The sequence below is a fragment of the Camellia sinensis genome, chromosome 5, assembly GCF_055761805.1.
Source record: "Camellia sinensis isolate YWXY chromosome 5, ASM5576180v1, whole genome shotgun sequence".
Classification (NCBI taxonomy): Eukaryota; Viridiplantae; Streptophyta; class Magnoliopsida; order Ericales; family Theaceae; genus Camellia; species Camellia sinensis.
Genome location: NC_138965.1, coordinates 82,087,765 through 82,111,826, shown reverse-complemented (window position 1 = coordinate 82,111,826; position 24,062 = coordinate 82,087,765). Strand labels below are relative to the sequence as shown.

At 34.6% G+C, this 24,062-nt stretch overlaps 1 protein-coding gene across 2 annotated transcripts; it reads left to right on the top strand.

Moving 5' to 3' along the window:
* The first annotated feature begins 1,623 nt into the window (after positions 1 to 1,623).
* On the top strand, positions 1,624 to 11,732 carry AGL26 (tRNA (cytidine(34)-2'-O)-methyltransferase). 2 transcript variants are annotated; one of them, XM_028257431.2, is made up of 7 exons: positions 1,624 to 1,883; positions 1,990 to 2,087; positions 8,271 to 8,339; positions 8,481 to 8,539; positions 9,077 to 9,137; positions 9,229 to 9,282; positions 11,286 to 11,732. In XM_028257431.2, the coding sequence occupies exons 1-7, from the start codon at positions 1,712 to 1,714 to the stop codon at positions 11,601 to 11,603; spliced, it is 831 nt and encodes a 276-aa protein (XP_028113232.2). In that variant the 5' UTR covers positions 1,624 to 1,711; the 3' UTR covers positions 11,604 to 11,732. The 2 variants fall into 2 exon arrangements, with proteins under 2 accessions (XP_028113232.2, XP_028113231.2); XM_028257430.2 differs by having other exon boundaries at positions 1,627 to 1,883; positions 8,271 to 8,372.
* Positions 11,733 to 24,062: the final 12,330 nt, after the last annotated feature.

Below are 24,062 nucleotides of genomic sequence, written 5' to 3'. Positions count from 1 at the left end.
TAATGCTAAAATCATAACTTCTTTATTCAAAATCTGAGATTTCATGAGATGAGTTCGAAAACATGGACCTGGGTACCCATACTTGAAGAGCTTATGAAAACAAACACAAAAACATGGATCTTGATACAAACTTTCGGATCAAAACATGATTTTATTTCAAGAACACAAGAACATCCTTTCCTCTTTCTAAAACAAGCTTTAAACAAGCTTTAACTGAAAACTATTACATTTGCAACTTCAGTTATGTCTATCTAAATTTTATTTTTTTAATGAAAACGGGTACAAAACGGTTTTACTAAACTGGTTTTCTGAATTACATTCTCACCTTGTAACCCAAAACAAAGACAAAAGAATAAATATATATATTTAAATGAAAACAACTTTAGTAAAGCCAAAATAATTTTCCGAATAACACCTTCTAACCAAAAACAAAGACCAAAGAAAAAAAAAATTACATGAAAACGGCTTTAGTAAAGCAAAAAAAAAAAATTATTAATTACATTATCACCTTCTAACCCAAAACAAACACAAAACAATAAACAAAAAAAATTTACATGAAAACAGCTTTAGTAAAGACAAAAAAAATTTCTGAATTACACTTTCTAAACCAAAACAAAGACAAAAGAAAAAAAAAAATTAACATGAGAACGGCTTCAGTAAAGTCAAAAAAAAATTATGAATTACATTATCACCAAAATAATGACAACAGAAAAAAAAAATTTACAAAAAAAAAATAAATATAATTTAAATGAACAGTGAAAGTGTGGTTTCAATCCATGCTTACTATAGTGAACAGTGAAAGCATGAATTTTGTAAATGAACATGATTGGCTTAATAATATCTAAATGAACATGATTTTAAAATTATATATATGAAAAATATTATGTAAAATTAATATATGAAAAGAGGCTTTTCCTATAAAAATTTAAATGATATATAAATTGGCTTAATTCCCAAATGTTTGGTAATTAATTAAAAATATTATGTAAAATTAATATATAAAGAAGAGGCTTTTCTCATATGATGTAACACAAATTAATATATGAAAAGAAGATGTTTTTCCCATCTTATGTAAAATTTCTGAATTACACCTTCTAAATCAAAACAAAGACAAAAGAAAAAAAAAAATTTTACATGACAATGGCTTTAGTAAAGCCAAAAAATTTTTATGAATCACATTATATCACCAAAACAATGAGAACAGGAAAAAAAATAAAATATTTAAAAAAAAAAAATAAATGAACAGTAAAAGCGTGGTTTCAATCCACACTGTTGCTCCTCAACAGTGAAAACGTGATTCCAAATAGCATTTTCTGAAGAAAAAATAATGCACAGTGAAAGCGCTATTCCAAATAACGTTTTCTTCACAAAAGATAATGCACAGCGAAAGAGCTATTTCAAATAGCGTTTTCTTTAGAAAAAAAAATTATGTTAAAAGCGTGTTTTGGAACCACGCTTTCTTAATTAAAAGCATAATTTGTAATAGTATTTTTACTATTCATCACATTTTGAGTTTCAAACCGTAAAAACACGATTTATAATAATACTTTAGTCTAATTTAAAAATTCCATCCAAACTAGGTCTAATTCGAGAATTAATCTACAAATTAGGCTTAATATGAGAAAAACCTCCTAAGAAGGGGCTGAAAACAAACAGTAGGCGTGTTGCGTAGAGCGAGGTAGAGCCGGAGGTGGAGATAGAGAATTGATGAATGGAGTCATCAAGTGGTCTAAAAACCCTAAATGTTATAGCCACCACCACTCCCCTTCATTTTCGCACCAGATTTTCCCTCTTCCGCCAACTTCACTTTCCCCAACTCATCAACAAATTCAACTTCTCTCTCTACTCCCCTTCTTCACCCTTCTCTCCTCTCTGCTCTCTCTGTATGTATTCTCTCTCTCTCTCTCTCTCACTCTCTCTTTATATATATATACCCTCTCTCTATGTATGTTGCGTCTTAATGTATTGCATCTATTTTTGATTTTGCAGCTGAAAGAGGCGGCGTTTGTCTGCCTAATGGGGTCGGTGAGGCACTCGGCGAAGCCTCACCCAACAAGCTTCTTCAAGTGGTATTAGTTTCTCCTCAGGTACTACTTGATTCATCAATAGACTGTTCTTGGAAATTTTCATTATGCTTTTTTTTTTTTTTGAAAATGCTACGAGGGTGTATAATATGCAAGCATAATCAAATCATTTTATGTTATCATAACCAAATACTTTTGAGGCATAATCAAAGATCTCTTCGGTTATAACTACAATTATAACCACAATAAATCGTGAGTCATAACCAAACACCACTTGAGGGTCATGTTTGCACAAAAAATGGCTAACGCAGAAGGTTTGGGATGCGGCCATGCCAAGGCAAAGTCTTGCCTACATGAGATTGAATCTGACTTCTAACCAAAAGATTGTGCAAGGCCCGAGGGGACAAAAACCTTCTGGTTCTTTGTTTGCATCAGTGAAGAGGACTTCAAATCTCCTAAGGGTTGGTAGTTAGGAAGTAAAACTAGTAGAAGGAAGCAACAAGCAAGAAAATGTTAAATTTTATATACTCAAATGGATTGAACATACAAAATGACAAGAACAAGTTTGAATAAAATGAAATTGAGTTACAACTGGTTGTAAGCACAATTAAAACAAGAAGAAAATGTCACTGATGGCCGAAAACAAACTAAGTTGACACTGATGCCAAAGATGGCACTGATGCCCTAAAACTAAGCTGTCACTGATGCCTTTTATGACGAACTAAAGCTAGAGACCAAAGCTAGGTTGACACGGATGTCTGCTTGAGTGTAATTGTTTGATGTGTTGGTCTGGATGCCATGAGCTTGACTTCACAAATGGCTTTTATAATGGATGAAACCTCCTTCAAATCATGAACTACATCCTGGAAATCAGGAACAACCTCTGGCTATGGCCCAACCATTTATGTTAGTGGGCTACTATGCTGCCTCCTGAGTAGCCATGTGTCCCACTTGACCCCTTCTCTTATGCTTCATGTTAAGAGTGCTCCTTAGGAATAGGGGCTTGTTGTAACCTCCTCCTGATCTTGATCGTTGGACGGAGGGCATGGGTCCTGGATTCAGTCCAAGAGCATCCCATAAATATAGGCATCGTTGAGGAGATTTGAAATATGACTGTTGGATGAGGAGTAATGGAACCTCCTTCAGCCCAGACAGCCTCTTGCAGCTTCAATTAAAATGTATATATATAGTATATAATATGTAGATATATGCATGTTGATAGGCTAAGAAGTACAGACACTTCTAAGCGGATGATGTATTCTTGTCGTGACGTGTTGTGTCCGTGTTGGACACCGACACTCTTTGGACACTTTCCTGACACGTGTCCAACACTCTTCAAAACGTGTCCCATTTTTTAATTTTTTTTAAAGACCTGGACACTCTTGGGACACTTGGAGGACACATGTAGCTATCACTTAAACACATGTGCCTATGGATTAGACACATGTGAAACTAATTATAAATTCGAATAAAATAACTTATGCTGTAATAATAAAACAAAAACCATCTAAATTTATAAAAATTAGTGTCATATTATATTTTTTAATTATTTTTGAATGATATATTCATGTATACAACGTATAATAAATATATAAAATTATATATTTTTTGCGTATTCCCCAAATGTTGTGTCCTGTATTTTTTAAAAATTGGCGTGTCTATGTGTCCGTGTTGCAGCTATGTCATGTCACGCGTCTGCGTCCGTGTCCGTGTCCGTGTCCGTGCTTCTTTGTTAATAGGCCTACCCCCTTATTTTCTAGGGATCACGTCAGTCTTAGGAGGTGATCCCTCATGATTGCTCTCTATCCCTAAAACCTAGGGATAGTTGAACTGTCACAAGGAGTTTAATAAAACGCTCCACTTTCCCTCACAGCCCTGCCACACAACCACCTTCTATTGGGCTGTCAAATTTGGTCTGAAGAGGTCATAACCAAAATAACATCCACAATAAGTCATAATCAATACTACAATAGGTCATAACCAAATGCCACAAAGGAAATGACTAGGCATCCGGTACATGTGTATTATGAAATTTTCCTTTATTTTTGTTCCTTTGAAGAGTTGTAGTAAGTTGTCTCTCATGTGCTAGATGGTTGCTATATTTTCTGTTTTACTTGGTTTGGTTTTTGAGAAAATTGGGAAAAAGGGGAAAGTAGATGAAAATTTTGAAACTCACATCACATTTTGATCAATGCATACCTTGTTCGGACTATGTTATTAGTTGCTTTATACTTAGCTAAGCGAAAGTTCTCTTATTGATACAATAGTTTACTGTTACACCGATTTAAATTTATGGGATTCAAATACATTATTTTCTTTTAATTGTTATTCTATTATTATTGTTATTTTTGGGTTCTTATTCTTTGTCAACAACCAAATGGAGAAGGGTTTCATTTTCAGAATTTCTATTAGTTGAATCTAGTAGTTTTGATGCTGCATTATTTTGAAAATGCTGATTCTGTTGTTCTTTATGCTTTTGCATATGGCCATCATGCATACATGCATGCATCTCCGTTTGGATGGGGGATTTGGCGAGAAATGATAAAAAATGACGAGAAAAGAAACTTTTTCCCATGTTTCGTTTATAAATTATGTGAGAAATAGTGAGAAAGATAACTTTCTTATTTTATCCATTTCATTTCTCACCAAAAGTGGGGAGGAACAAGCTAATGGGGGTGGCTCTAAATGCACACCAAAAGTTTGGTTGGGCACCTAATTTCTTTAGACACCTTAACCCTAATTTTGACATTTGACTTTTTTTTTTTTTTTTTTTTTGGAACACCCCCAAACACTTTAATTAATTCCACTTTTTCTTCACACCCTTTTGCTACAATCACTGTTGCTGCCCTAGTCTCCTCTATTGCCGCCGCCTTCTTCAAATAACCACCACCCCTTGTTAGCTATTCGTCGCCCCCTTCCCTACCTTATTCGTTGTCTGCCCCCACCCCACCCCACCCCACCCCACCCCACCCCACCCCAATTTTCTCCTCCTTCTCCTCCCCCTCCTCCTCTTCCTTCTCATCCTCTTCCTGAAACCTAGATCTAAAAACCCTCAATTTTCTCTTCTTCTTCTTCTTCTTCTTCTTCTTCTCATCCTCTTCCTAAAGCCCTAGATCTGAAACTAGGTTTTCAGATCTCTTCTTCTTTGGTTTTAGGAGGAAGAGAATAAGGAGAAGAGGTTGGGAAGGGGGGTTCGTGACCGGAAGAGGTGGCAAAGAAGAAAAAGGAGGAGCCGGCGGTGATGGTGATGGTGGCGGTGGCGACGGGAAGAAGAAGAAGAAGAAAAATGGGGGAGTTGCAAAGGAAGGGGGTTGTTGATGATAGTAGCGACGCGACGGTGAATGTTGGGTGGGTGTTGGTGGGTGGGGAGGGTCTAGTGGTGGCGCTGAAGGGTGAAGAAGGGTTGGGACGTGGCAGGATGGGGTGCAAAGGGGGTGGCCAGAGCTTGAAAGGGGATGGCCTGAGTTGGGTGGTTAAGTGGTTGGTAGGAGGTAGCAAAATTGTATTTAAAATTGTATTTCATTTACTTGAGTGTCTAAGGGGTTGTTTGGGATGACCTAAATAAGCGTACTTTTTATCTTTTTATGAAAAGATGTGCAGAAAAGTAGAGAGATGATGTGATGGAAAAAAGATAAAAAGATAAAAAGTGTGTACTTATTTAGGATAGCCAAACTTGACCTAAATTGTATTTAAAAAATTGAAAAATGGGGTGCCCAACCAAAGTTTTGGAGTGCATTTATAGCCTTCTTGTTGATTGATTATAAAATATTTATAATACCAAGATTACCCCTTAAAATACAAAGAAATAAATGTAAGTTCGCTTATATCTCTCCCTTACATGTTTTGCTTTCTTACCCATCCAAACATGATAGTGAGAAAATTCAATCATTTCTTTTCTATTTTTACCTAGACGAGAGGTTATTATCATTTCTTTTCTTTTTTTACCCCACGATCCAAATCAGAGTGCCTAATAAGCAATTATTTCATCAATCTGTGATTGGAATCCTTTTGAAGCATCAAAACAATGTCTCGGATAGCACTTAGGGGCATGACTAGTCAAGATAGTGTACATAAAACTATCATGAAATTGAATAAGATGCAATGTCGTAGAAGGAAGAACTGTCAAGATGCATCATGGCTTCAATGAAGGATCCTGTCCTTTAAGTTAACTCCTCAGAGTATCTTTTTACTATAATCAGGAGATAAAAATCTAATTCTTCTAGTCACAGAACCTATTTTTCTTTGATTTATAATCATGATTTTGCCTGACTTAACAAATTTCTTGAATGTATGCAGAAGTCACAAGTAGAGCTATTTCTTCCCTTTCGGTGTTTACTCTTGATTTGGTTTCTACAAAAAACTCTGTACAGTTGAGCATGATCATAAACTGCCTGATTTGATCTGAGACTGAGTCTCAGATTACTGGCTAGTGAACCCATTTGGTAATAAACATTTAATTGAACTTCAGGATGATTTAATTGTGCCTATTTTTTGTGCCATATATTTGACACCAGTTTTTTTTTGTTTGTGTGTATGTGTGTGTGTGTGTTGGATTTCAATTATGTGACAGATTTTTTTATAACCATTATATTCGTGCTGAGAAGACAACCTAATACAATCATCTGAATATATCCAGCAATTTTTCGGAGTGGCCATGCTGTTAGAATGACTTGCATGCCAAGATAAATTGAGCATGAAGAAATTCTGTTTTTTTAGCTGTTTGCTTAATATTTAAGTCTTGGGTTGTGTGCGCATGTCCCAAAAGTCAAGTAAAGAATGACTTTTTCTGATTGGATTGGATGTGGTTTGTGGTCTGCAATTATTATTATTGTTATTTTAAATTCAAGTGTATCATAGCTGTAATGAAGGATTCATGACTCAATCAGCAAGACTTTTGTTATTCATTTGAATCTTTTTCATGTAATAGTTTGACTCAGTGTTACTAGAAAACGATAATACCCTAATGAATTACGTTTTGGAACACGCATTCCGAAACATGGTACATTTTCGTTCCAAAACAATAAATTTAGCAACCTAGGTCCCGTTTATTTTTAGAGGTAGAATGGAGGGGACTGTTGGTGAGAGGACTGCTAGTGAAGGAATTAAGAAAAATTGTGTTTGTTTGATAACCAATGGACTAGTAATAGTTCATGTTTATTAACCATGTGAAATCTAAAGAAGAGAGAGCTTCTCTTTGCCTTTCTTTCCTCCTCCTCCTGCTGCTTTTGCTTCTGCTTCTGCTTCTGCTTCCAAGAATGAGCTAGGGCAAAGATGGGTAAACAAGTAAATCACTCCCCTAATACCAACGGACTAATTTTCAGTACCAAGTGTTGGGGCAGATTGTGAATCCCAATATGCAAGGCCCATCTTAAGCCCTCCGGCTTATGAATGCCTTCTCCAAATCTGTAAATAAACAGAACATTAAATAGGTCCCACCTCTATCCTAATCTCATCCCTCCCTCTATACCCCAAAACAAATGGGGCCTAAAGTAATTTCAAAAGTTTTTTCTAATATATTTCCTTACAGATTTCTTAGGAGGAAAAAAAATCAAATATAATGAATTAAAATCTAAAGTGAGTGAAGTTTTAACAGGACACAATGTAAAAAATAAGTCATAATGCTCATATAAAATGTGTTGCTACATGATTAATTTGAAAAGAACAGCTACATTTTATTGGATGCTTAATTGTTAAAAGAAAATTATTATAGAAGTACCTTAAATTATTAAAGTGTAATCTATATAAGACTACTCCTATCGTACCACATTTTAGAGCATGTGGTGTACCACGTTTCCATTCTTGTTCCACGTACGAGAACGTTCTGCGTTCCAGGTAACATAGGTCTGACTATTATATCAGTTTGGCGAAAACTGAAGATAACAATGATGGCAGCTGTCATGGATGATTTTTTTGTTGCTTACCTACCATAATGACAATAATTTGAGAGAACAGTTAATGGATTGACTTTGCAAATTAACTCGACTCTTGCATTGTTTCTTATTTTTATTTTAGAAAGAATAAAAAATTAAAAAATTGACGTGCATGTGATGTTTCTATTGCTGCCCTCCCTTATATGCTTGTTTTCCCACTCACTTGAAGCAATATATTTAGGCATGGGGTATTTTTATTTTGGTGTGGCCTGATATTCATGGTGACTCCAAATCACCTGCTTCAATGTTTTCTTTTGGGTTGCAGACAACCACAATATCCCAAGGCTGGCTCTGAGAATTCTCTTGTCCTTGGCAGATTCCTGGTAACACCGGATGCATTGCCAGAACTTGTGCAGCATCAGCTGTTGGACTACACCTAGTTGGGGTAGATATACCTGCTGTCGCCTGCACTTTACTTGTGTGTTTGTTCTTTTAAGTAGAATGATGATATATATACTTTTAGCTTTTACTCATCTGCTTAAGAACTGCTGCTAAATTTGCTGTTTATGCATTTGTTTTTGTTCAGCCATTAGGGTTTCAGGTGGATGATGCAAAACTAAAGCGTGCTGGATTGGATTATTGGCCGTATCCATAAAATGTTTTTTAGCTATTGGTTTTTCCTTTTTGTTCCCCAGAAACTTTCTCAATTGCTGTTCCTTTCTGTCATGTTTTAATTTTGTACCTCATAATGATGAGAAAAAGATCCTCTAGAATTGTTTTTTGTTTTTTGTTTGTTTTCCACTTTAATAATTCTAATGACTGTGAAGTTGAGAATTATGTACCTCAGCTGGTCATGTGCCTACAGCTGACTGAAGTTTAGAATTATGTTACTCATACTGTTTTTTTTTTTTTTTTTTTCATGTTACTATTTTCACCATTCTTTTGTACAGTGAGTTGAGGTAGATTGTGTTGCTTTGTATGCTGGCCTATCATGGTTGGCATTGTACCCCTTTATTATTGGTTGTTGGAGTTCTTTTTCAAAATCATGTGATGAGTTCTTCAAACTGATGAGTTCTTTCTTGAGCTTTTACCCAATTCTATCAAATTTTTGTTGTCACTGTGTCCTTATTTCTGTAACACATGCAAAAATTGCTTGTTGCAAGAATTAACGTTCTAAATTAGATATGTAGTTGTCAAAGTGCATGATTCATGGGCAGAGTTTCGGAATTATTTCGTTAAACAGGTTACTCTTCTTATTTAATGGAGTTGAAGACCACCTCTCTCTCTCTCTCTCTCTCTCTCACCTGCTGCATATATTTTTATGTTCCCTACAGGATGGGGAAAAACGGCTGTTGGCATTTACTAAGAGAGGAACAACTATTCATTCAGTAAGTTGCCTGTCCTTTTTACCTTCACATTTCTGGCTTTCACTTTGATTAAACTGTAAATACAATGCCAATAATGATGATATTTTTACCTCTTGACATTTGTTCAGTAAACTTTAGAGCCCTTCCAAGAGGACTCACATGCAAAATGTAATATTTTGTTTATACGAAACTAGAGAAGTTTGGTATGCGGGCCTTCCCTATTTGGAATATGAATATGAATATATATCATTCAGGTCTTTCTTTATTTTTATTTCCACCCCCCCCCCCCCCCCCCCCCCTTCTTCAATTTCATCAAGGGTGGCGATAATGGTTTTCACCCATTTTATGCTTCCATGCAAATATATTCCATTCGACAATTTTGACCTCAGAACAAGAAGTTCTGGGGTTCTTGGGAACATCAAGCCACAAACTTTCCAATACACCTCCAATCGATGAAGTAAACACAAGTACTAGGATCCCTTTCCTAATAATTTCATGACTGGCTTCCTTCATTTGGCTATTGCTTGACTTTGTACCCTCAATTTGTTGTCCAACAAGCTCTCTGGTGATCTAAGAAACACAAACACAGACACAGACACGATACGGACATGCGAACATGTAAATTTTCAAAAAATAAAGGACAATATGTTGGGGACACGTGTAAAAAGTATAATTTTATATATTTATTATGTCATATTTTTAAATATTTAATATGTATTTTATGTCAAATATTTAATTTTATCAAATTTATTAACTTTAGGCATGTTATTTTAGTAAAAAATTTAATTTTTTTTTGAAAAAAATCCTCAGTGTGTCTCAATGTGTCCGTAGTAGCGTGTCCCAAGTGTCTCAGCGTATCCGATTCTTTCCAGCATGTCCGACATATGTCGGACACTCGTACGTGACCTCCGGAGAGGTGTCCGTGCATCATAGCTGGTGATGTTAGTCTTCCCTCTTGGCAGTCTCTTCTTCTTGAACTTGACCAACAACCAGTTTAGAGCAAGAGCAAAAGATAGACACAGAATAGATGCAAACGACATAATTGGGCTGAGAGCGAGTGGCTGTTGAGGAGAGTCTTGGGGAAAAACAGAAAAAGGAAAAAAGCAGGAGAGTGAATGAGAATCAGATAAGATCATAAGAGAGAGAATGTGAACCACTTTGCTGATAAGGGTAAATATCACATGGCGTATAATTTGCGCAAAAGTGTAAAAGTGCTGCGTGACATTATCGCCACCCTTTCATCAAATGTGTGAACAAAATTTGTATTAAGTAGATATAGAACATACTCAGCTATTGTACCGCTGTAGGAGTTACTGTTCAAAACAACACAAATACGGAACTGTTTTCAATTTCGGTGACATTGTTGGTGTTTGCTCAATTACAAAGAGATCTTATTCCTATGTAGCTATGGTGAGGTGGGTGAATGTGATTAGTTGACGGTCTGGGATGATTGCTGATTGCTAAAATGTTAATTTTTTCAAGCTTTTCTACTTGCTTTGTGTTGATCCTTTGGATCATTAGGAAGGGTTTGATGCCAACTAACATTGGAATATTTGCAAATTGGATTCTTTGGTGCCTCATATATTGGAGACTTAACATGGAACTTTGGAACCCTGTATCACCCAATGACAATGCTTTACAAATAAGCTTCATTGATTGTCCAGACCTCATTTTAGATGATTGAGTTGGTTGCATCTTTGTGATTCTGTGACCCTGCTTTGATCACTTAAGCATCAATTCATGCTCAAGGAAGCAGAAAAAGAGGAATGGGTTTTGTTTGAGAGAGAGATCAAGAGATCAAAATGGCAGACCATTTCTGTGGCATAGTTTGTGTGTTTTGTTTATGGATGGGTCACAGCCATACTTGTTCAATGTCTGCAGCATTGGTGGGAGTAGTGTAATTTTAGGAGGCCATTTAAACATGCTCACATCTTCCATCAGTCTGCTTTTTAGATTATTTCGTAGTCCTCCTGGATTCATTCATAGTTAGTTAATACTGTTAAGTTGAATTTCTATTATTGCAGGACTTTTCCTACAGAAGAGGTGATTGGCTTGTATTTGGCTCAGAAACTAGCGGCTTACCACCAGAGGTTGTGCTTGACTGCAAGGGCGAAGAAGCATTTGGATTTGGTGGTGGTACCATTCGAATTCCAATGGTTGAAACTTATGTGAGGTGTCTCAATCTATCCGTCAGTGTTGGCATTGCTTTATATGAGGCTTCTAGACAGTTAAACTATGAGCAGCTGCTAAAATCATCTCCTTCACAAACTTGTATGGATGCTGCTGCTGCTGCTGCTGCTGCTGCTGGTAACTCATTTATTGCTGAAGATATTTTTGCTTAAATTCCATTCTCTACTTTCATTGCCAAATTTGGGAAAGCAGAGACATGGTTGTAAAGGTTCATCAAACTGGGTGCTCCAAGCAAAACCATATTTTCATATAAATTTAATTTCCACTTTCATTGCCTTGAACTTTTGCCTGACTTATGCCAGGGTGTTGCTAAATGCATTCACAATCGTCTCTTTACTTTGCTCTTGCATGTAGTGGGAGTCGTGTTCTTACATGAGGGGAGGGGGGCGTATAGAAAAACAGTTTTGCTACATCCACCAAATAACATGTAGCCTGACTTGCCCGAATGAGGTGGAGGGTGTGTGTGCTGTGTTAGCCCCAGTTGCCCCAATTTCTGTGTGGGCTTCATGCACTACTCAATCATAAAATCAACACACTTTTGGCTCACTTGACCACACTACCTCTCACTCGAATCGGTTTCTCTCTCACATCGACGTCGTCGATCACTGATTGTGACCACCACACACACTCTCTCTCTCTCTCTCTCTCTCTCTCTTGCTACCTCTCACTTGACCTCGCTACCTCTCTCTCACTGAAGACCACCGTCCACCACCGATGACGAGGATCACTGTTCACCACTCTCTCTCTCCTCTCGACTTGATGATGATGAAGATGACGCAGTGATTCTTGCTCTGGTGGGTGAGAGACGAAGTTGGTTGAGAGAAAAAGAGAAAAAAAGGAAGAGAGGAGAGAGGGTTTGCATTTGAGAAGAAGAGATGAGAGAGAGAGAGAGAGGAGCATTTGAGTGGTTTGGGCAAGTGGGCACTTTTTGAGTTTGAAGCCTGCCAACTCATTCGAGCGGATTCGGGCACCACTTTTTGTGTGGATCAAATATTCTTAGAAAAATTTGACCCATATATATATATATATATATATTTAGCAACATATCAGTGGGTGTAAAAAAATTTGATTCATGTATTTAACATCCTGTTACTCCCACGAATGCTAATATTTATGCCAAGATACTTGAGCCTCATTGAATTTGTATTTTTGTTTAATCTTATAAAAATTTATATTATTTATCCAAAATTTCAGCCAAGTCAATTAGAAAACAGAAGTTTTCTCAAAAAAGGAAAAAGGAAAAAAAAAAATTAAAAAACACAAATATTTCAACTCCAAATTTTCAAAAGCTGAGTGAACTTTTTCCATCTATTCCAAATTTATAAAATATATATATATTTGATAAATATATATCTTTTTAACATTTGGAAATTTGCTAAAGATGTGTATGGATGTTAAATTTGTGGAAGCAACTCAATTTTGCAAATCGGCTTGGCATTGGGTAGATTGACACAGTAGTTGTGTTTGGTTGTTCGGAGGAGAAATTGAAGATTCAAATTCATCTTAACTGGGTGACTATCCTTATTCTCCACCTTTTTCACTAAAATATTTCTCTAATGGATTTTTTTTTTTTAATTCTCGATTTTAATAGAGATTCTCTAATGTTGTATTTGAATTGCCAATTTGTATAGAGATTTTTTTTATATATTTTTTTTACATCGGGAAGAACATTTGCATTGCAAAATCGATAAAAAATCAGATCAATCTCGTACAGTAGTAGTAAAAGATCTCATAACAAGATAATAAACTTTCGTAGAAGGAAGAATCCTAACCTCCATAGAGAAAAAGAAAAAAACCTCACAAAGGAGGGGCATAACCTCCACAAGGAGGATTATTACAGTAAACAATAAAAAAAATAAAAAAGCAAATCAAAAACAATCAAATCCAAGTCGCCAAATGCATCCGAAACCTCATTACATCGTAACCTTCAACTTGAAATCTAATGACTCCACCTCCACTGGTCAAGATGGAATATTGAGGTTGAGATGGTCACTTAGCATGAAACGAACGCGTTAAACAGCGTCGGTCTTGGGATTGTGAAACATCAGTTCTGGAATATAGGAAAGAGGGAGAGGCAACTCCAACACCAGTGGCCAGAGAAAGATCTGAAAGAGATGAGGCAGATCTAGTGAGGATGAATTCATGGAAGTAGGAAGATGGTAGATCTGGGGATGGTGTGGTGGTGGCGGCGTCAAAAAGGATTGGAAGGAGAAGCTTTCAATATTATTAAGCAAGAAGACAAAGAAAAGAAAAAAAAAAATTAGTAGAAGAAGGAGAGAGGAGGCCGGTAGCCGAAACCCATCGCAACCCCCGGTGGCATACCTAGCAGAAAGCTTAGAGAATGAGGCTTAGAGAGAGATGCTCTGAGTTTAGAGAAAGAGCACAACTGATTTGTATAGAGATTTAGAAGTGAAAAAAGTCATTGCAAAATATTTCTTTAATATTGTATTTGAATTATCGATTTGAATAGACTTAGAAGAAAAAGACAAAAAAAAAAACTAATGTTGTACTTGAATTATTGATTTGAATATAGATTTAGAAGGGGGAAAAATTGAGGGATTTAGAACCAAAAAAAAAAAAAATTAATGAAACTGTCTAAAAAAAAAAATCTTTATTTTTTATTTGAGAAAATTGGTGATAAATCCAATTTAGAGAGTGTTTAAGGCATTAGGTCCAATGAATATTTTTTCTTGGTGAGAGATCTACACTTTGTGAAATAGTTTGGTGAAAAGTCTTTTTATTAGTTTTGATGGACATTTTGTTTTGAATTTTACCCCTTAATTTATTTGTTGACTTTTTTTTTTTCTGCTGACTTTCATTGGCTATCTGTTTTTTTTTTCCTCTATATGTTCAAAAAAATTTCTATCTGTTCAAATTTTTTTTCTATCTGCTTAAATTTATATCTATCTATTAAAGTTTTTTCCTATCTGTTTAATTTTTTATGCTATCTGTTCAATTTTATGATCTTTTCACTTCAAATTTTATTTCTATTTGTTTAATTTATTTCCCTAAATTTTATATGTTCAAATTTTTTTTTCTATCTATCAAAATATCAAGCCAAACCAAATCCTATCTCAAATCCTATCTGTTCAAAAATTTTCTGTCTTCGAACATTACCATACTGTCAACAAAAATCACCACTACCATCGCCATTTTTGAAATCACTAATACTTTGAACACTCCATTGGAGGGCATTGTCAAACAACTTCGAAGATTTCAGAGACTTAGACAGTGATCGAATAATTTCATTAATTAAGACTAGGTCATACTTGGACACTTTCTCAAAATCGCCAAAGAGTTGTCCACACCTGCCAAATTTCCAAAATGATACGAACACTATTGCATTGTATTTGTTTCCAAAAACAAAAAACACAAGACCAGTATCTTTAACACACTTAATAACTATTTAACTTATTGTATCCAAATTCCAAAAGTTAAACATACCCATTTCCTTATTAAATATTACAAAACATTTATGCAAAACGACATTTACGAAACACTAGTACCCAAACATTATTTTTCTTCACTTCTTCATACAAGATGGACAACAACATTACCCTAACCCTAGAGTTTGTTGTCAAGGTTTCGGAGAGTTGCATGAGGAATCACAGAGAGCTCAAATAGCGTTCGACAAACTATGATCTCCTTTTTTTGGAATCATGGAGAGCATTCGCATTCGAGTACATCGCAACAGCTACAATTGCGAAACCACGATTTTGATCTCGTTTCATCAAGCTTCTCTGTCTTAAATTGGAGAACCTTGATATAATCTGACGACGAAGGCAAAACCCTAACAATGGTTCTTAGCTAGTTGGACACTACAAGCTGCTTAGCCACTGCACTTTTCTGCTGCTCTAGCAAAATGTTGTCATTGATTTCAACAAATATTGTTTTGAATCTCTTTTTTTTAGACTAAGGCCTCGTTTGGGAACATGTTATTTTAGCAACTTTTTGGCTAAAATATGAGGTAAAAAAAATTACTATGTTTCGAATGACTTTTTAGTTTTTTACGAAAAGATGTGCAAAAAGTAAAGAGAAAAGGAAATCTTTGACTTTTTTGTATAGATTATAGACTTTTTGACTTTTAGGTTAAAACTCTCGCATGCCAAACGAAGCCTTAAGTGTGATTAGGTTTGGGGATCGAAAGAGGAAGAAGATGAGGTTGATAATAGGGTTTTTGATTTGTTTGTATAATGAAGAGATCGATTGATCTGGACAGAGGGTAGATAAGCCATCAGCGGAACAGAGAACTGATCTCAAATCGGTAGGGGAGAGAAGATAAAGATAATGAGAGAGACAAGGCTGAGGAAGCGAAGGTAACATCGTAGGAGAGTGGGAAAGGAGGCGGTGGCGACGAAGAAAGCAGTGGCGAAGAAAGTAGCGCCGGGAGAGAGACAAAGAAGGAGTGTGTGTGACTTGAACCGTGTGTATATGATATACAAAAATACTAGAGATCCCAAAACTTTTATCAAAATTCTACTAAATGTCTCATATGGGTGTTGGACTCATATGGGACCTACATAGTGTGGGTCTCACATAGTGTGAGTCCTACACCCATGTGAGACATTTGATAAAAATTTTGATAGAACTTTTGAGGTCTCTGACATTACTCTATGATATATATATATATATATATATAAGGGTTTTTGTGGTAATTTTGTTTAAGCTTGTCCTTTTGAACAAAATACTTTAATGCCTGAACTTTTGGACAAATAAAATTAATATTTAAATTTATGGACCGAGTGCCCTTTTTATTTTTATATCTCTACCTAAGTCTATAATTTAAACATATCCTAAATGATCATTTTGTTTGCAATTGTTAGACTTATTTATTTTGATGATTTATTTAATTATGTTTTAATTTATTTGGACGAGAAAAATAGAATCAAAATTTATTTTGATGATTTATTTGAAAGAGAAAAGAGAATCAACATTTATTTTGATGATTTATTTAATTATGTTTTAATTTATTTGAAAGAGAAAAATAGAATCAAAATTTATTTTGTCTCATTATTTCTCACATAAACCTTTATCCTAAATGTTGTTAAAATGTATTTAATATTTGATTAAATCAAGAGTTCAAACAGCCCACAATAGAGGTTCAAACAGTCCAAAACAAAGGTTCAAACAGCCCAGAACAGCAGCAGGCCAAAAGGTCCAAACAGCCCAGCACAGCAGTAGGCCAAAAGGTTCAAACAGCCCAACATAGCAATAGACCAAAAAGTTCAAACCGCCTAGCACAGCAACAGGCTAAAAGGTTTAAGTGGAAGATATTCAAATTAGTAATGATGGAGTGGAAGATATTCAAATAAATACAACGGCTATAAATAGTTATAAATTCAAATGAATACAACGGCTATAAACCGCTATAAGTTTTATTATAAGCACCTACGAATTTCATTTCTGGATAATGATAGTCCCGATGCGTTACTAGAGTTCCGGTTAGAAACAGCATTGATCAAGTGCTTTTCCAACAAGACTCACAGAAATCCAAGGATCCAATCAACATCCTAGAAACTAAATCCCATATCTAAACAGTCACATAAACCTGTTATCGCATAAGCATATAACACTACATGTAAGTCTCTATCAAGCGAGACGAACCCATTGTAGTACTAACCACTTCCCGCGTACCCAAAGTATTCGAATCTGGTACGCTCTGATACCAAGTTGTAACGCCCTCAAATATAAACCCACAACGTCATACATTCATGATAAGAAAAGAGATTTCATATTACAATCATCAGAGTATTCTTACAAAAGGTATTACATGTTGTCAACAAAAGTAAATGTCCTATAGGCTTACAACTTTCCAAGTCAACACTTGGTTATAAAAGGAGAGTACTAACTCTACACAAAATAAGTCCTTGGCTTGATATACATGTAATATAACAAAAACAACAAAAGTGGTCTAACAGCCTCGACGCCTCCCAAGCTACGTCCTTGGAGGTGGCATAGTGCCTGCAACTGAAAATGATGTCCCATATAGGGTGAGTCAACGCCCGGTAGAGATATGCTAAACATAGTATGAGCAATAACTAAAACATGAGCATTTGGTAAATGTTTAACTCACATAAATCAATTCAAGATTCATTTCAATTACATGACAAATATGTCCATGTTTCATTCCATTTTCCATTACTTATCCAGTTCTCACTTTATGAGTCAGGCTCAGAACCTGACCAATAATTTAATGAGACTATAACTCATATCAACACTACTTCCATACTTCACAATAGATACACATTTTCACTGTATCAATATCACATAAAACACTTCCATACTTCATAATAGATACACGTATTTGCTATATCAACACTTCAATAGATACACAAATTTGCTGTATCAATGGAGTCCATCCCCTATCTCCTCCCAAAGAATATCCGGTTTAGGATTCTATCCCCTATCTTTCCCTAAACTGTGGAGTACATCCCCTATCTCCTCTCACACAACACAATGTACATAAGCATAAATCATATACATAACCAATCAATACATAAATTTGATATATTATTCCGACCGTCATATTCAATTGATTAGTTTTAATTCACCTAATCATCATGCAATGTCTACAACAATCAAGACTATCCTCCACCGATAGCCCAAAGCAATTATTTCTAAACAGATAATAATTATATCAACAGATAATTTGTCAACAATTTCCAAGGTGAGTGATTAATAATTCAAACTCCACCATTCTATCTCATAATGAGCTAATTACATTACTTCCAACTCAATTTCATATTTCTATAATAAATGTCATTAATTACACTAATGACCCAAATATACCCAAACATGGCATTTTTTTCCCTTTTTCTCAATATTGACCCAAAGGTCCAAATATTATCAACAACATTAATAACCTCCTATTTAGACCCAAAACACATATGTTTGAATCAAAATAGCAAAACCCTTCTTTCCAATATAATACATCTCAAACCCTAACTTCCCAAATCAAACTATTTGTACAAAAACTCGACATTTAGGTTAAAGCTCATAAAAATAAGTAGTTATCCTTACCTCAAGAGATGAAACTCAAAGGAGATGATGAAGAAATCTCGAAATGCTCCAAAACCCAAGATTTTCGGATTGATAGGAAGCCCAAGCCAAGCTCTACACTCTTTGCAAAGACACTAAGGGAGTAGATCACTCAAGCTAGATCAATCCCTAGAGAGAAGGTATTTTCTAGAGAGAGGAGCTCTCAAAAGAGGGTTTAGAAAAGTAAGAGAGAGAAAGGAAATGTGAAAAGTGATTCAAAATCACCCAGCTGCCATCTGATATATGACTATCTCGCTCGAGCGGAGAATAGGACGCTCAAGCGTCAAACACAAAAACTGGACCCGCTCAAGCGCAAAAAGACCGGCTCGAGCGCCAAGACACAAAATCAAAAAGCACCCGCTCGAGCGTAAAGGAAAACCCGCTCGAACGTAGATTACTCTCTTCTAGTATTTTTACAGACATTGAACACCTGCTCGAGCACCAAGAGGCCCGCTCGAGCGCGACCCGCTCGAGCGTGAAAAACGCACCTGTAGAAGTTTTGCAGAGGCACAAATGCTGAAAGTGTGTAAACTCCGCTCGAGCGCAAAGGGACCCGCTCGAGCGGACCACCAAAAATCTGGGCAACAAGGAATGGGACTTAAGCTCAACCAACCTGTTCGAAACACGCCCAATACATCCTAAAACTCAAATATAAGGAATTAAAGGATGACAACAAGACATATACAACAGCCAACTCCATGAAACCTAAGTCCAAGTACAACAATCAAAGAAGGAAGAACCAAGATCGTTATAACCTCCCCCCCTTAAGGAATTTCGTTCCCGAAATTAAGTACAAGTTTTTCAAAAAACATGATTTCTTAATTAACAACATTATTACAATGCAAAATTCAACAACTTGACCCGTTACAACAGTATTTTTGTAGAGGCATTTCACATCACTCGAGCGACCAAGAGTCTACTCAAGCGAACTCAACTTTCATTGAACTTGGCTTGAGTGACTATTGAGCCTAGATTTTAAGCATCTAGAACTTTGGTAGAACAAGCAACCACTCGAGCGACCAATGGTGCACTTGAATGAACTGTCTTGTTTCAGCAATTTTTGAAGAACCCTTCCACATGCATCTTTTCATTCTTATGCTCTTTTAGGCATTCTTGGGCATTGTTTAGGCATCATTAAAAATAGAATAAGATAGAAACACATTTCAAGAAATTGAATTAAGATGTAATGTTTGTTTAGTCAATGTGTTTCAATGTGTATCTTTGTTATGTGTTTAGTGTAGGTTGGTCACTCGAAGCTTAACATCAATTCAAGCCCACAATGAGTAGTATCTCTATAAATATATGTTTGAAATGTATTTTAAATTGTTTCAAGAATGATGTTTATGAAATGTTATTTTATACGAATGAATGAATGTCATGTTTGAAAAGTGTTTGTGCATCCATTAGTGAGGCCCTTGCCTAGGGGAAACAATATTGTGGCCTTTCGATTATTGAATTGATAGGGATCTCTAATGAATGACCCAAGTGGTCCTTTTGCTAGACCTTCATGGTCCCTTTGTATAGACCTTTGCGGTCCATTTACTAGGCCTTGATGGTCCCTTTGAGTAGGCCTTTGGCTCTCTTTGTTACTCTATTGGATGTACCACGTATGATGTTTGATTAATGGATTTTGATATGACAAATGATTAATTTGAATTCGTTATTTGATTATTTGGAAATGCAAGATATGATTTATATTGTATCAAACTTCATTCATTAACTTCTTTACTTTGATATTACTCATTGGGCTCTAGTTCACCCCTCTCCCTTATATATGTAGGTAAGCATGTGGATCGCCAAGTCTAGAGTTGCTTTAAGAGTCCACCCATTTTTGTAAAGCCATTTGTGAAGTGCCTCTGGGATGGGGCGTTACTTGGTCTCTAGCGAAGCCAAGCTTTGCCAACTCCTTTTTGTTTAGCCTTTTGTTTATGCTATTTGAGGAATATGTTTTTGTATATGAAGTTAAAGTTCAAGTTTGTTGTAAATATTACTATGGATGATGAATGAACTTTAAGTTAATTATGAAATTTGTCATGTAAGTACCGCTCAATGGATTTATTTATATTTTGTTATTACTTCCAATAAGTCTCATTTATAATAATATGATTTGATTTTCTATTCGAGGCCAAAGTTAATTTGGGATTATTGTCATGATCTAGACCTCTAGGGGCGGGTTCGGGTCTTGGCAGATCCGCATCAATTCGCACCGTTCAATCCGCTAACCTTAGATTAAACTTTAAATTTTATAATCCGCCTTTGAAACCGCTTCGCTCCATTGTACTTAATACATATATATTTTTTAACGTCTAATAAAATACCAAAGTAAAAATGAGTGTGAAAGAGATTTAAGATGTGAAATTTGTTAGAAAATTGTAGTTATATATATGAAATATCTTATGTAAAATTAGTTTGTATTAACTATATGAAAAATATTATGCAAATTAGTATTATATATTATGCAAATGTTTGATAATTGGTTAGAATATTTTTCAATCTGCTAATTTGCCCAAAATTGTCCAAACCGTAACTTTTCAATCCGCTATTCTATCAATCCACCATTCGGTTTATAGTTTTACTCTCAAATCGTCCGAACCGCACCGCACACACCTCTACTCTTAAGTAAGCTATTTTCTTCTTTAGTTATGACATTATTTTAGTTATGACTTATAAGATCATTGGTTATACCTCATGTGGTGTTTGGTTATGACTTTTTTTTTTTTTTAGTTATGACTTCGAAAATATAAAATTATACCATTTTCTTCTTTAAGATGTATATGGTACATACCTTTCAAGAAGTGTGTACTATAGTCTTTCCCTAAAGTCTTTGATGAGGCAGCATATTTTTTGTTTTGTTTTGCTTTTTCACTTTCCTTTTTGATCTAAATCTATCTCAGGTACCTCTTTTCCAAACAATTTTTCTTACCTTCTTAGATAGTGCTTGATTCATTAAAAAGAAGTGAAATAGGATGATCATTCGGCTTAGTTAAGCATACCCCTAAAAAATTCAAAAAGCTAAAAAAATTTTAAAAAAGTTAAAAAGTTATCACTTTTTACCAAAAAAAATATAAAATAATTAATTTTACATAAAATTATTACAAACAACTCTGACGTTCTCACAGACACAGAGCTGATTTTTTTGGAAAAATTACACAGGCGGGATGCACAAACAACAAAGTATTATTCAGCCAGTGAGGGCTATCACGGGTCCCGTTTTGATAATCTGAACCGTTCAATGTGTAGAACTCGTCGAGTACTATATGTTTGTAAAAAATTACGTTGGTTGGATATCGCTAACTGCATGATCAAATCAGTTTTGTATAAAAAATGGATGGTATTACAGTTAACGATTGAAAAAAAAACTAATCCAATCAAATAGCTATCGATATCCGATTAACATGATTTTTTACAAGCATGTAGTACTCGACGAGTTCTACACATTGAATAGTTCCGATTAGCAAAACGGGACTTGTAGTGGGCCCCTACGGGTCAAACAACACCGTCCAATTCAATGTCCGAAAAGAAGGGAACCATCTCTTAGCCTATACTCTACACATGCTGCCCTTTAGGACATCCCACTGTACTGCCTATTCTATTCTAATCTTCTCCTATATACTAATTTATGCAATTCTTTAATACACATTTTTTCGTAAAAATTCAAAAAGTTTTCTCAAACGATCATATTTTTTTCCTCAACTTTTTAGTTTAAAAAATCAAAAAGTACACTTATTTAGAACATCCCAAACAACCCCTAAAATATCCATCACGATATTTGTTGACTAAAATATAATAAAAAATATACTACTTACAAAATTATTATTCACCATTGTAAGAAAATGAATATTTCATAAGAAAGCTTAAGGAATGACTATTCTATTTAATTTCAATTCAAAATTAAATGACTATTTCATTAAAATCTCTATTCTTATGTTTGATGCACCAAAAAAATATAAATATATATATTATAAATGAAATCATCATTAGAGATTGAGATTTGACCCAATGGTCTAGTAGTTACACTTTAAGTGTAGTGAAGGTCAAGAGTTTGAGTCAATGGAACAGTGACGAACCTTTTTAGTTATAATCTAATTATACTACTATCTTTGTAATAAAAAAAAAAGTAAAGAAAAAAGCATTATAATAAGTGAATGATTATACCTCCTATTTCATTATAATAAACCAAATATAACATAAATAATTTTTCCTTGTATTTACAATGTAATGTTTATTTATTTATTATTAAACTAGACATAAAATGAAACGATGATTCCACTCCGCCTTAGCCAACCACTACCTAAGAAGATAGTCTTGCTTGCTGCCCATCGATTAACAAGCCTCTTGGTAGATCTTTGTAGCCAGCCATGCTCTCTATCAATCATAACCTTTTTATATGGATCAATGTGTTTGGTTTGAGTTTTTTGAATTAAATTTTTTTAAAATTGAGTTTTTTAATTTATATATTTTTTATTTTTAGTGAATATTTTTAAAATTTTAAACATTTTTTTTACTCTTTTAGATGCACCTTAGTTAGATGTATCTAACAAGTAAAAAATTTGTAAAAAAATATTTTTAAAAATTAATAAATACATAAAAATATAAAAAATATACTGAATTCTCGTATTTTTTTTTTGTATTTTTGGTATTTAGTAAATTTTTAAAAGATTTTTTTCAAATTTTTTTTTTTTACTTTTTAGGTATATTTATGTTAAGTATGTCTAAAAATTAAAAAAATTGCTCAAAATATTAAAAAAATTCAATAAAAACAAAAAAATACGAAAAATAAAAAAGTAAAATTTTTTAAAAAGTATTTTTGAAAAATGATAACCAAGCATGCATATTTGTACTAAATTCATTTTTTCAGCAGCAACTACAAACTTTTTTTCTTCTTTTTTTATTATTTAATTTTAGATATGTATATACATTATATATATACTTTTGTTATTTAGCTCAGAATTTTCACTCTTGAGAAGGTTTCTCCAGCCTAGAGTTGCAACTGAGCAAAATTTGTGTGTTCAAACTTCTTTACCAAAAATTAGTTGAGCTCGAGCTCGAGCTCGAGCTCGAGCTAAAGCTCAAGTTGAGCTTGAGTTTAGCTTGTCAAATATTTGAGAAACTTAAGCTCGGTTCAAGGCAACTTGATTACATAAACAAAGCAAGTTTGAGTTCAAATTTGAAAAAAAAAAAATGAAGCTTAAATTAATTTACTTATTAAAATAAAAAATAAAAATAAAAAACTGAGCAAAATTTACTATACTGCCTTGTAATTTACCGTCAGAATATTTTAACCCTTACAGTTTAAATATATGCAGAGAACATCCCGGGGGATTTGGACTAAATTGCAATTGTTAAAATTTTCTGTCTAAATTGACAGGATGTGTAGCGCACATGCTAACTTTGAGAGTTGGCATGATTTTTTTTTTTTTTTCAAAAAATAAAGTAAAATAAAAATGTCAAAAGATAAAGGTGCACAATACCTCTAAACCTTGCAAACCTAAACCCAAACCCTAACTCAACCTAACCAGCAGTCCCTGCCACACCCTCTCTGCCTCCCCTTCTCCTCTAAACATGTACATTTA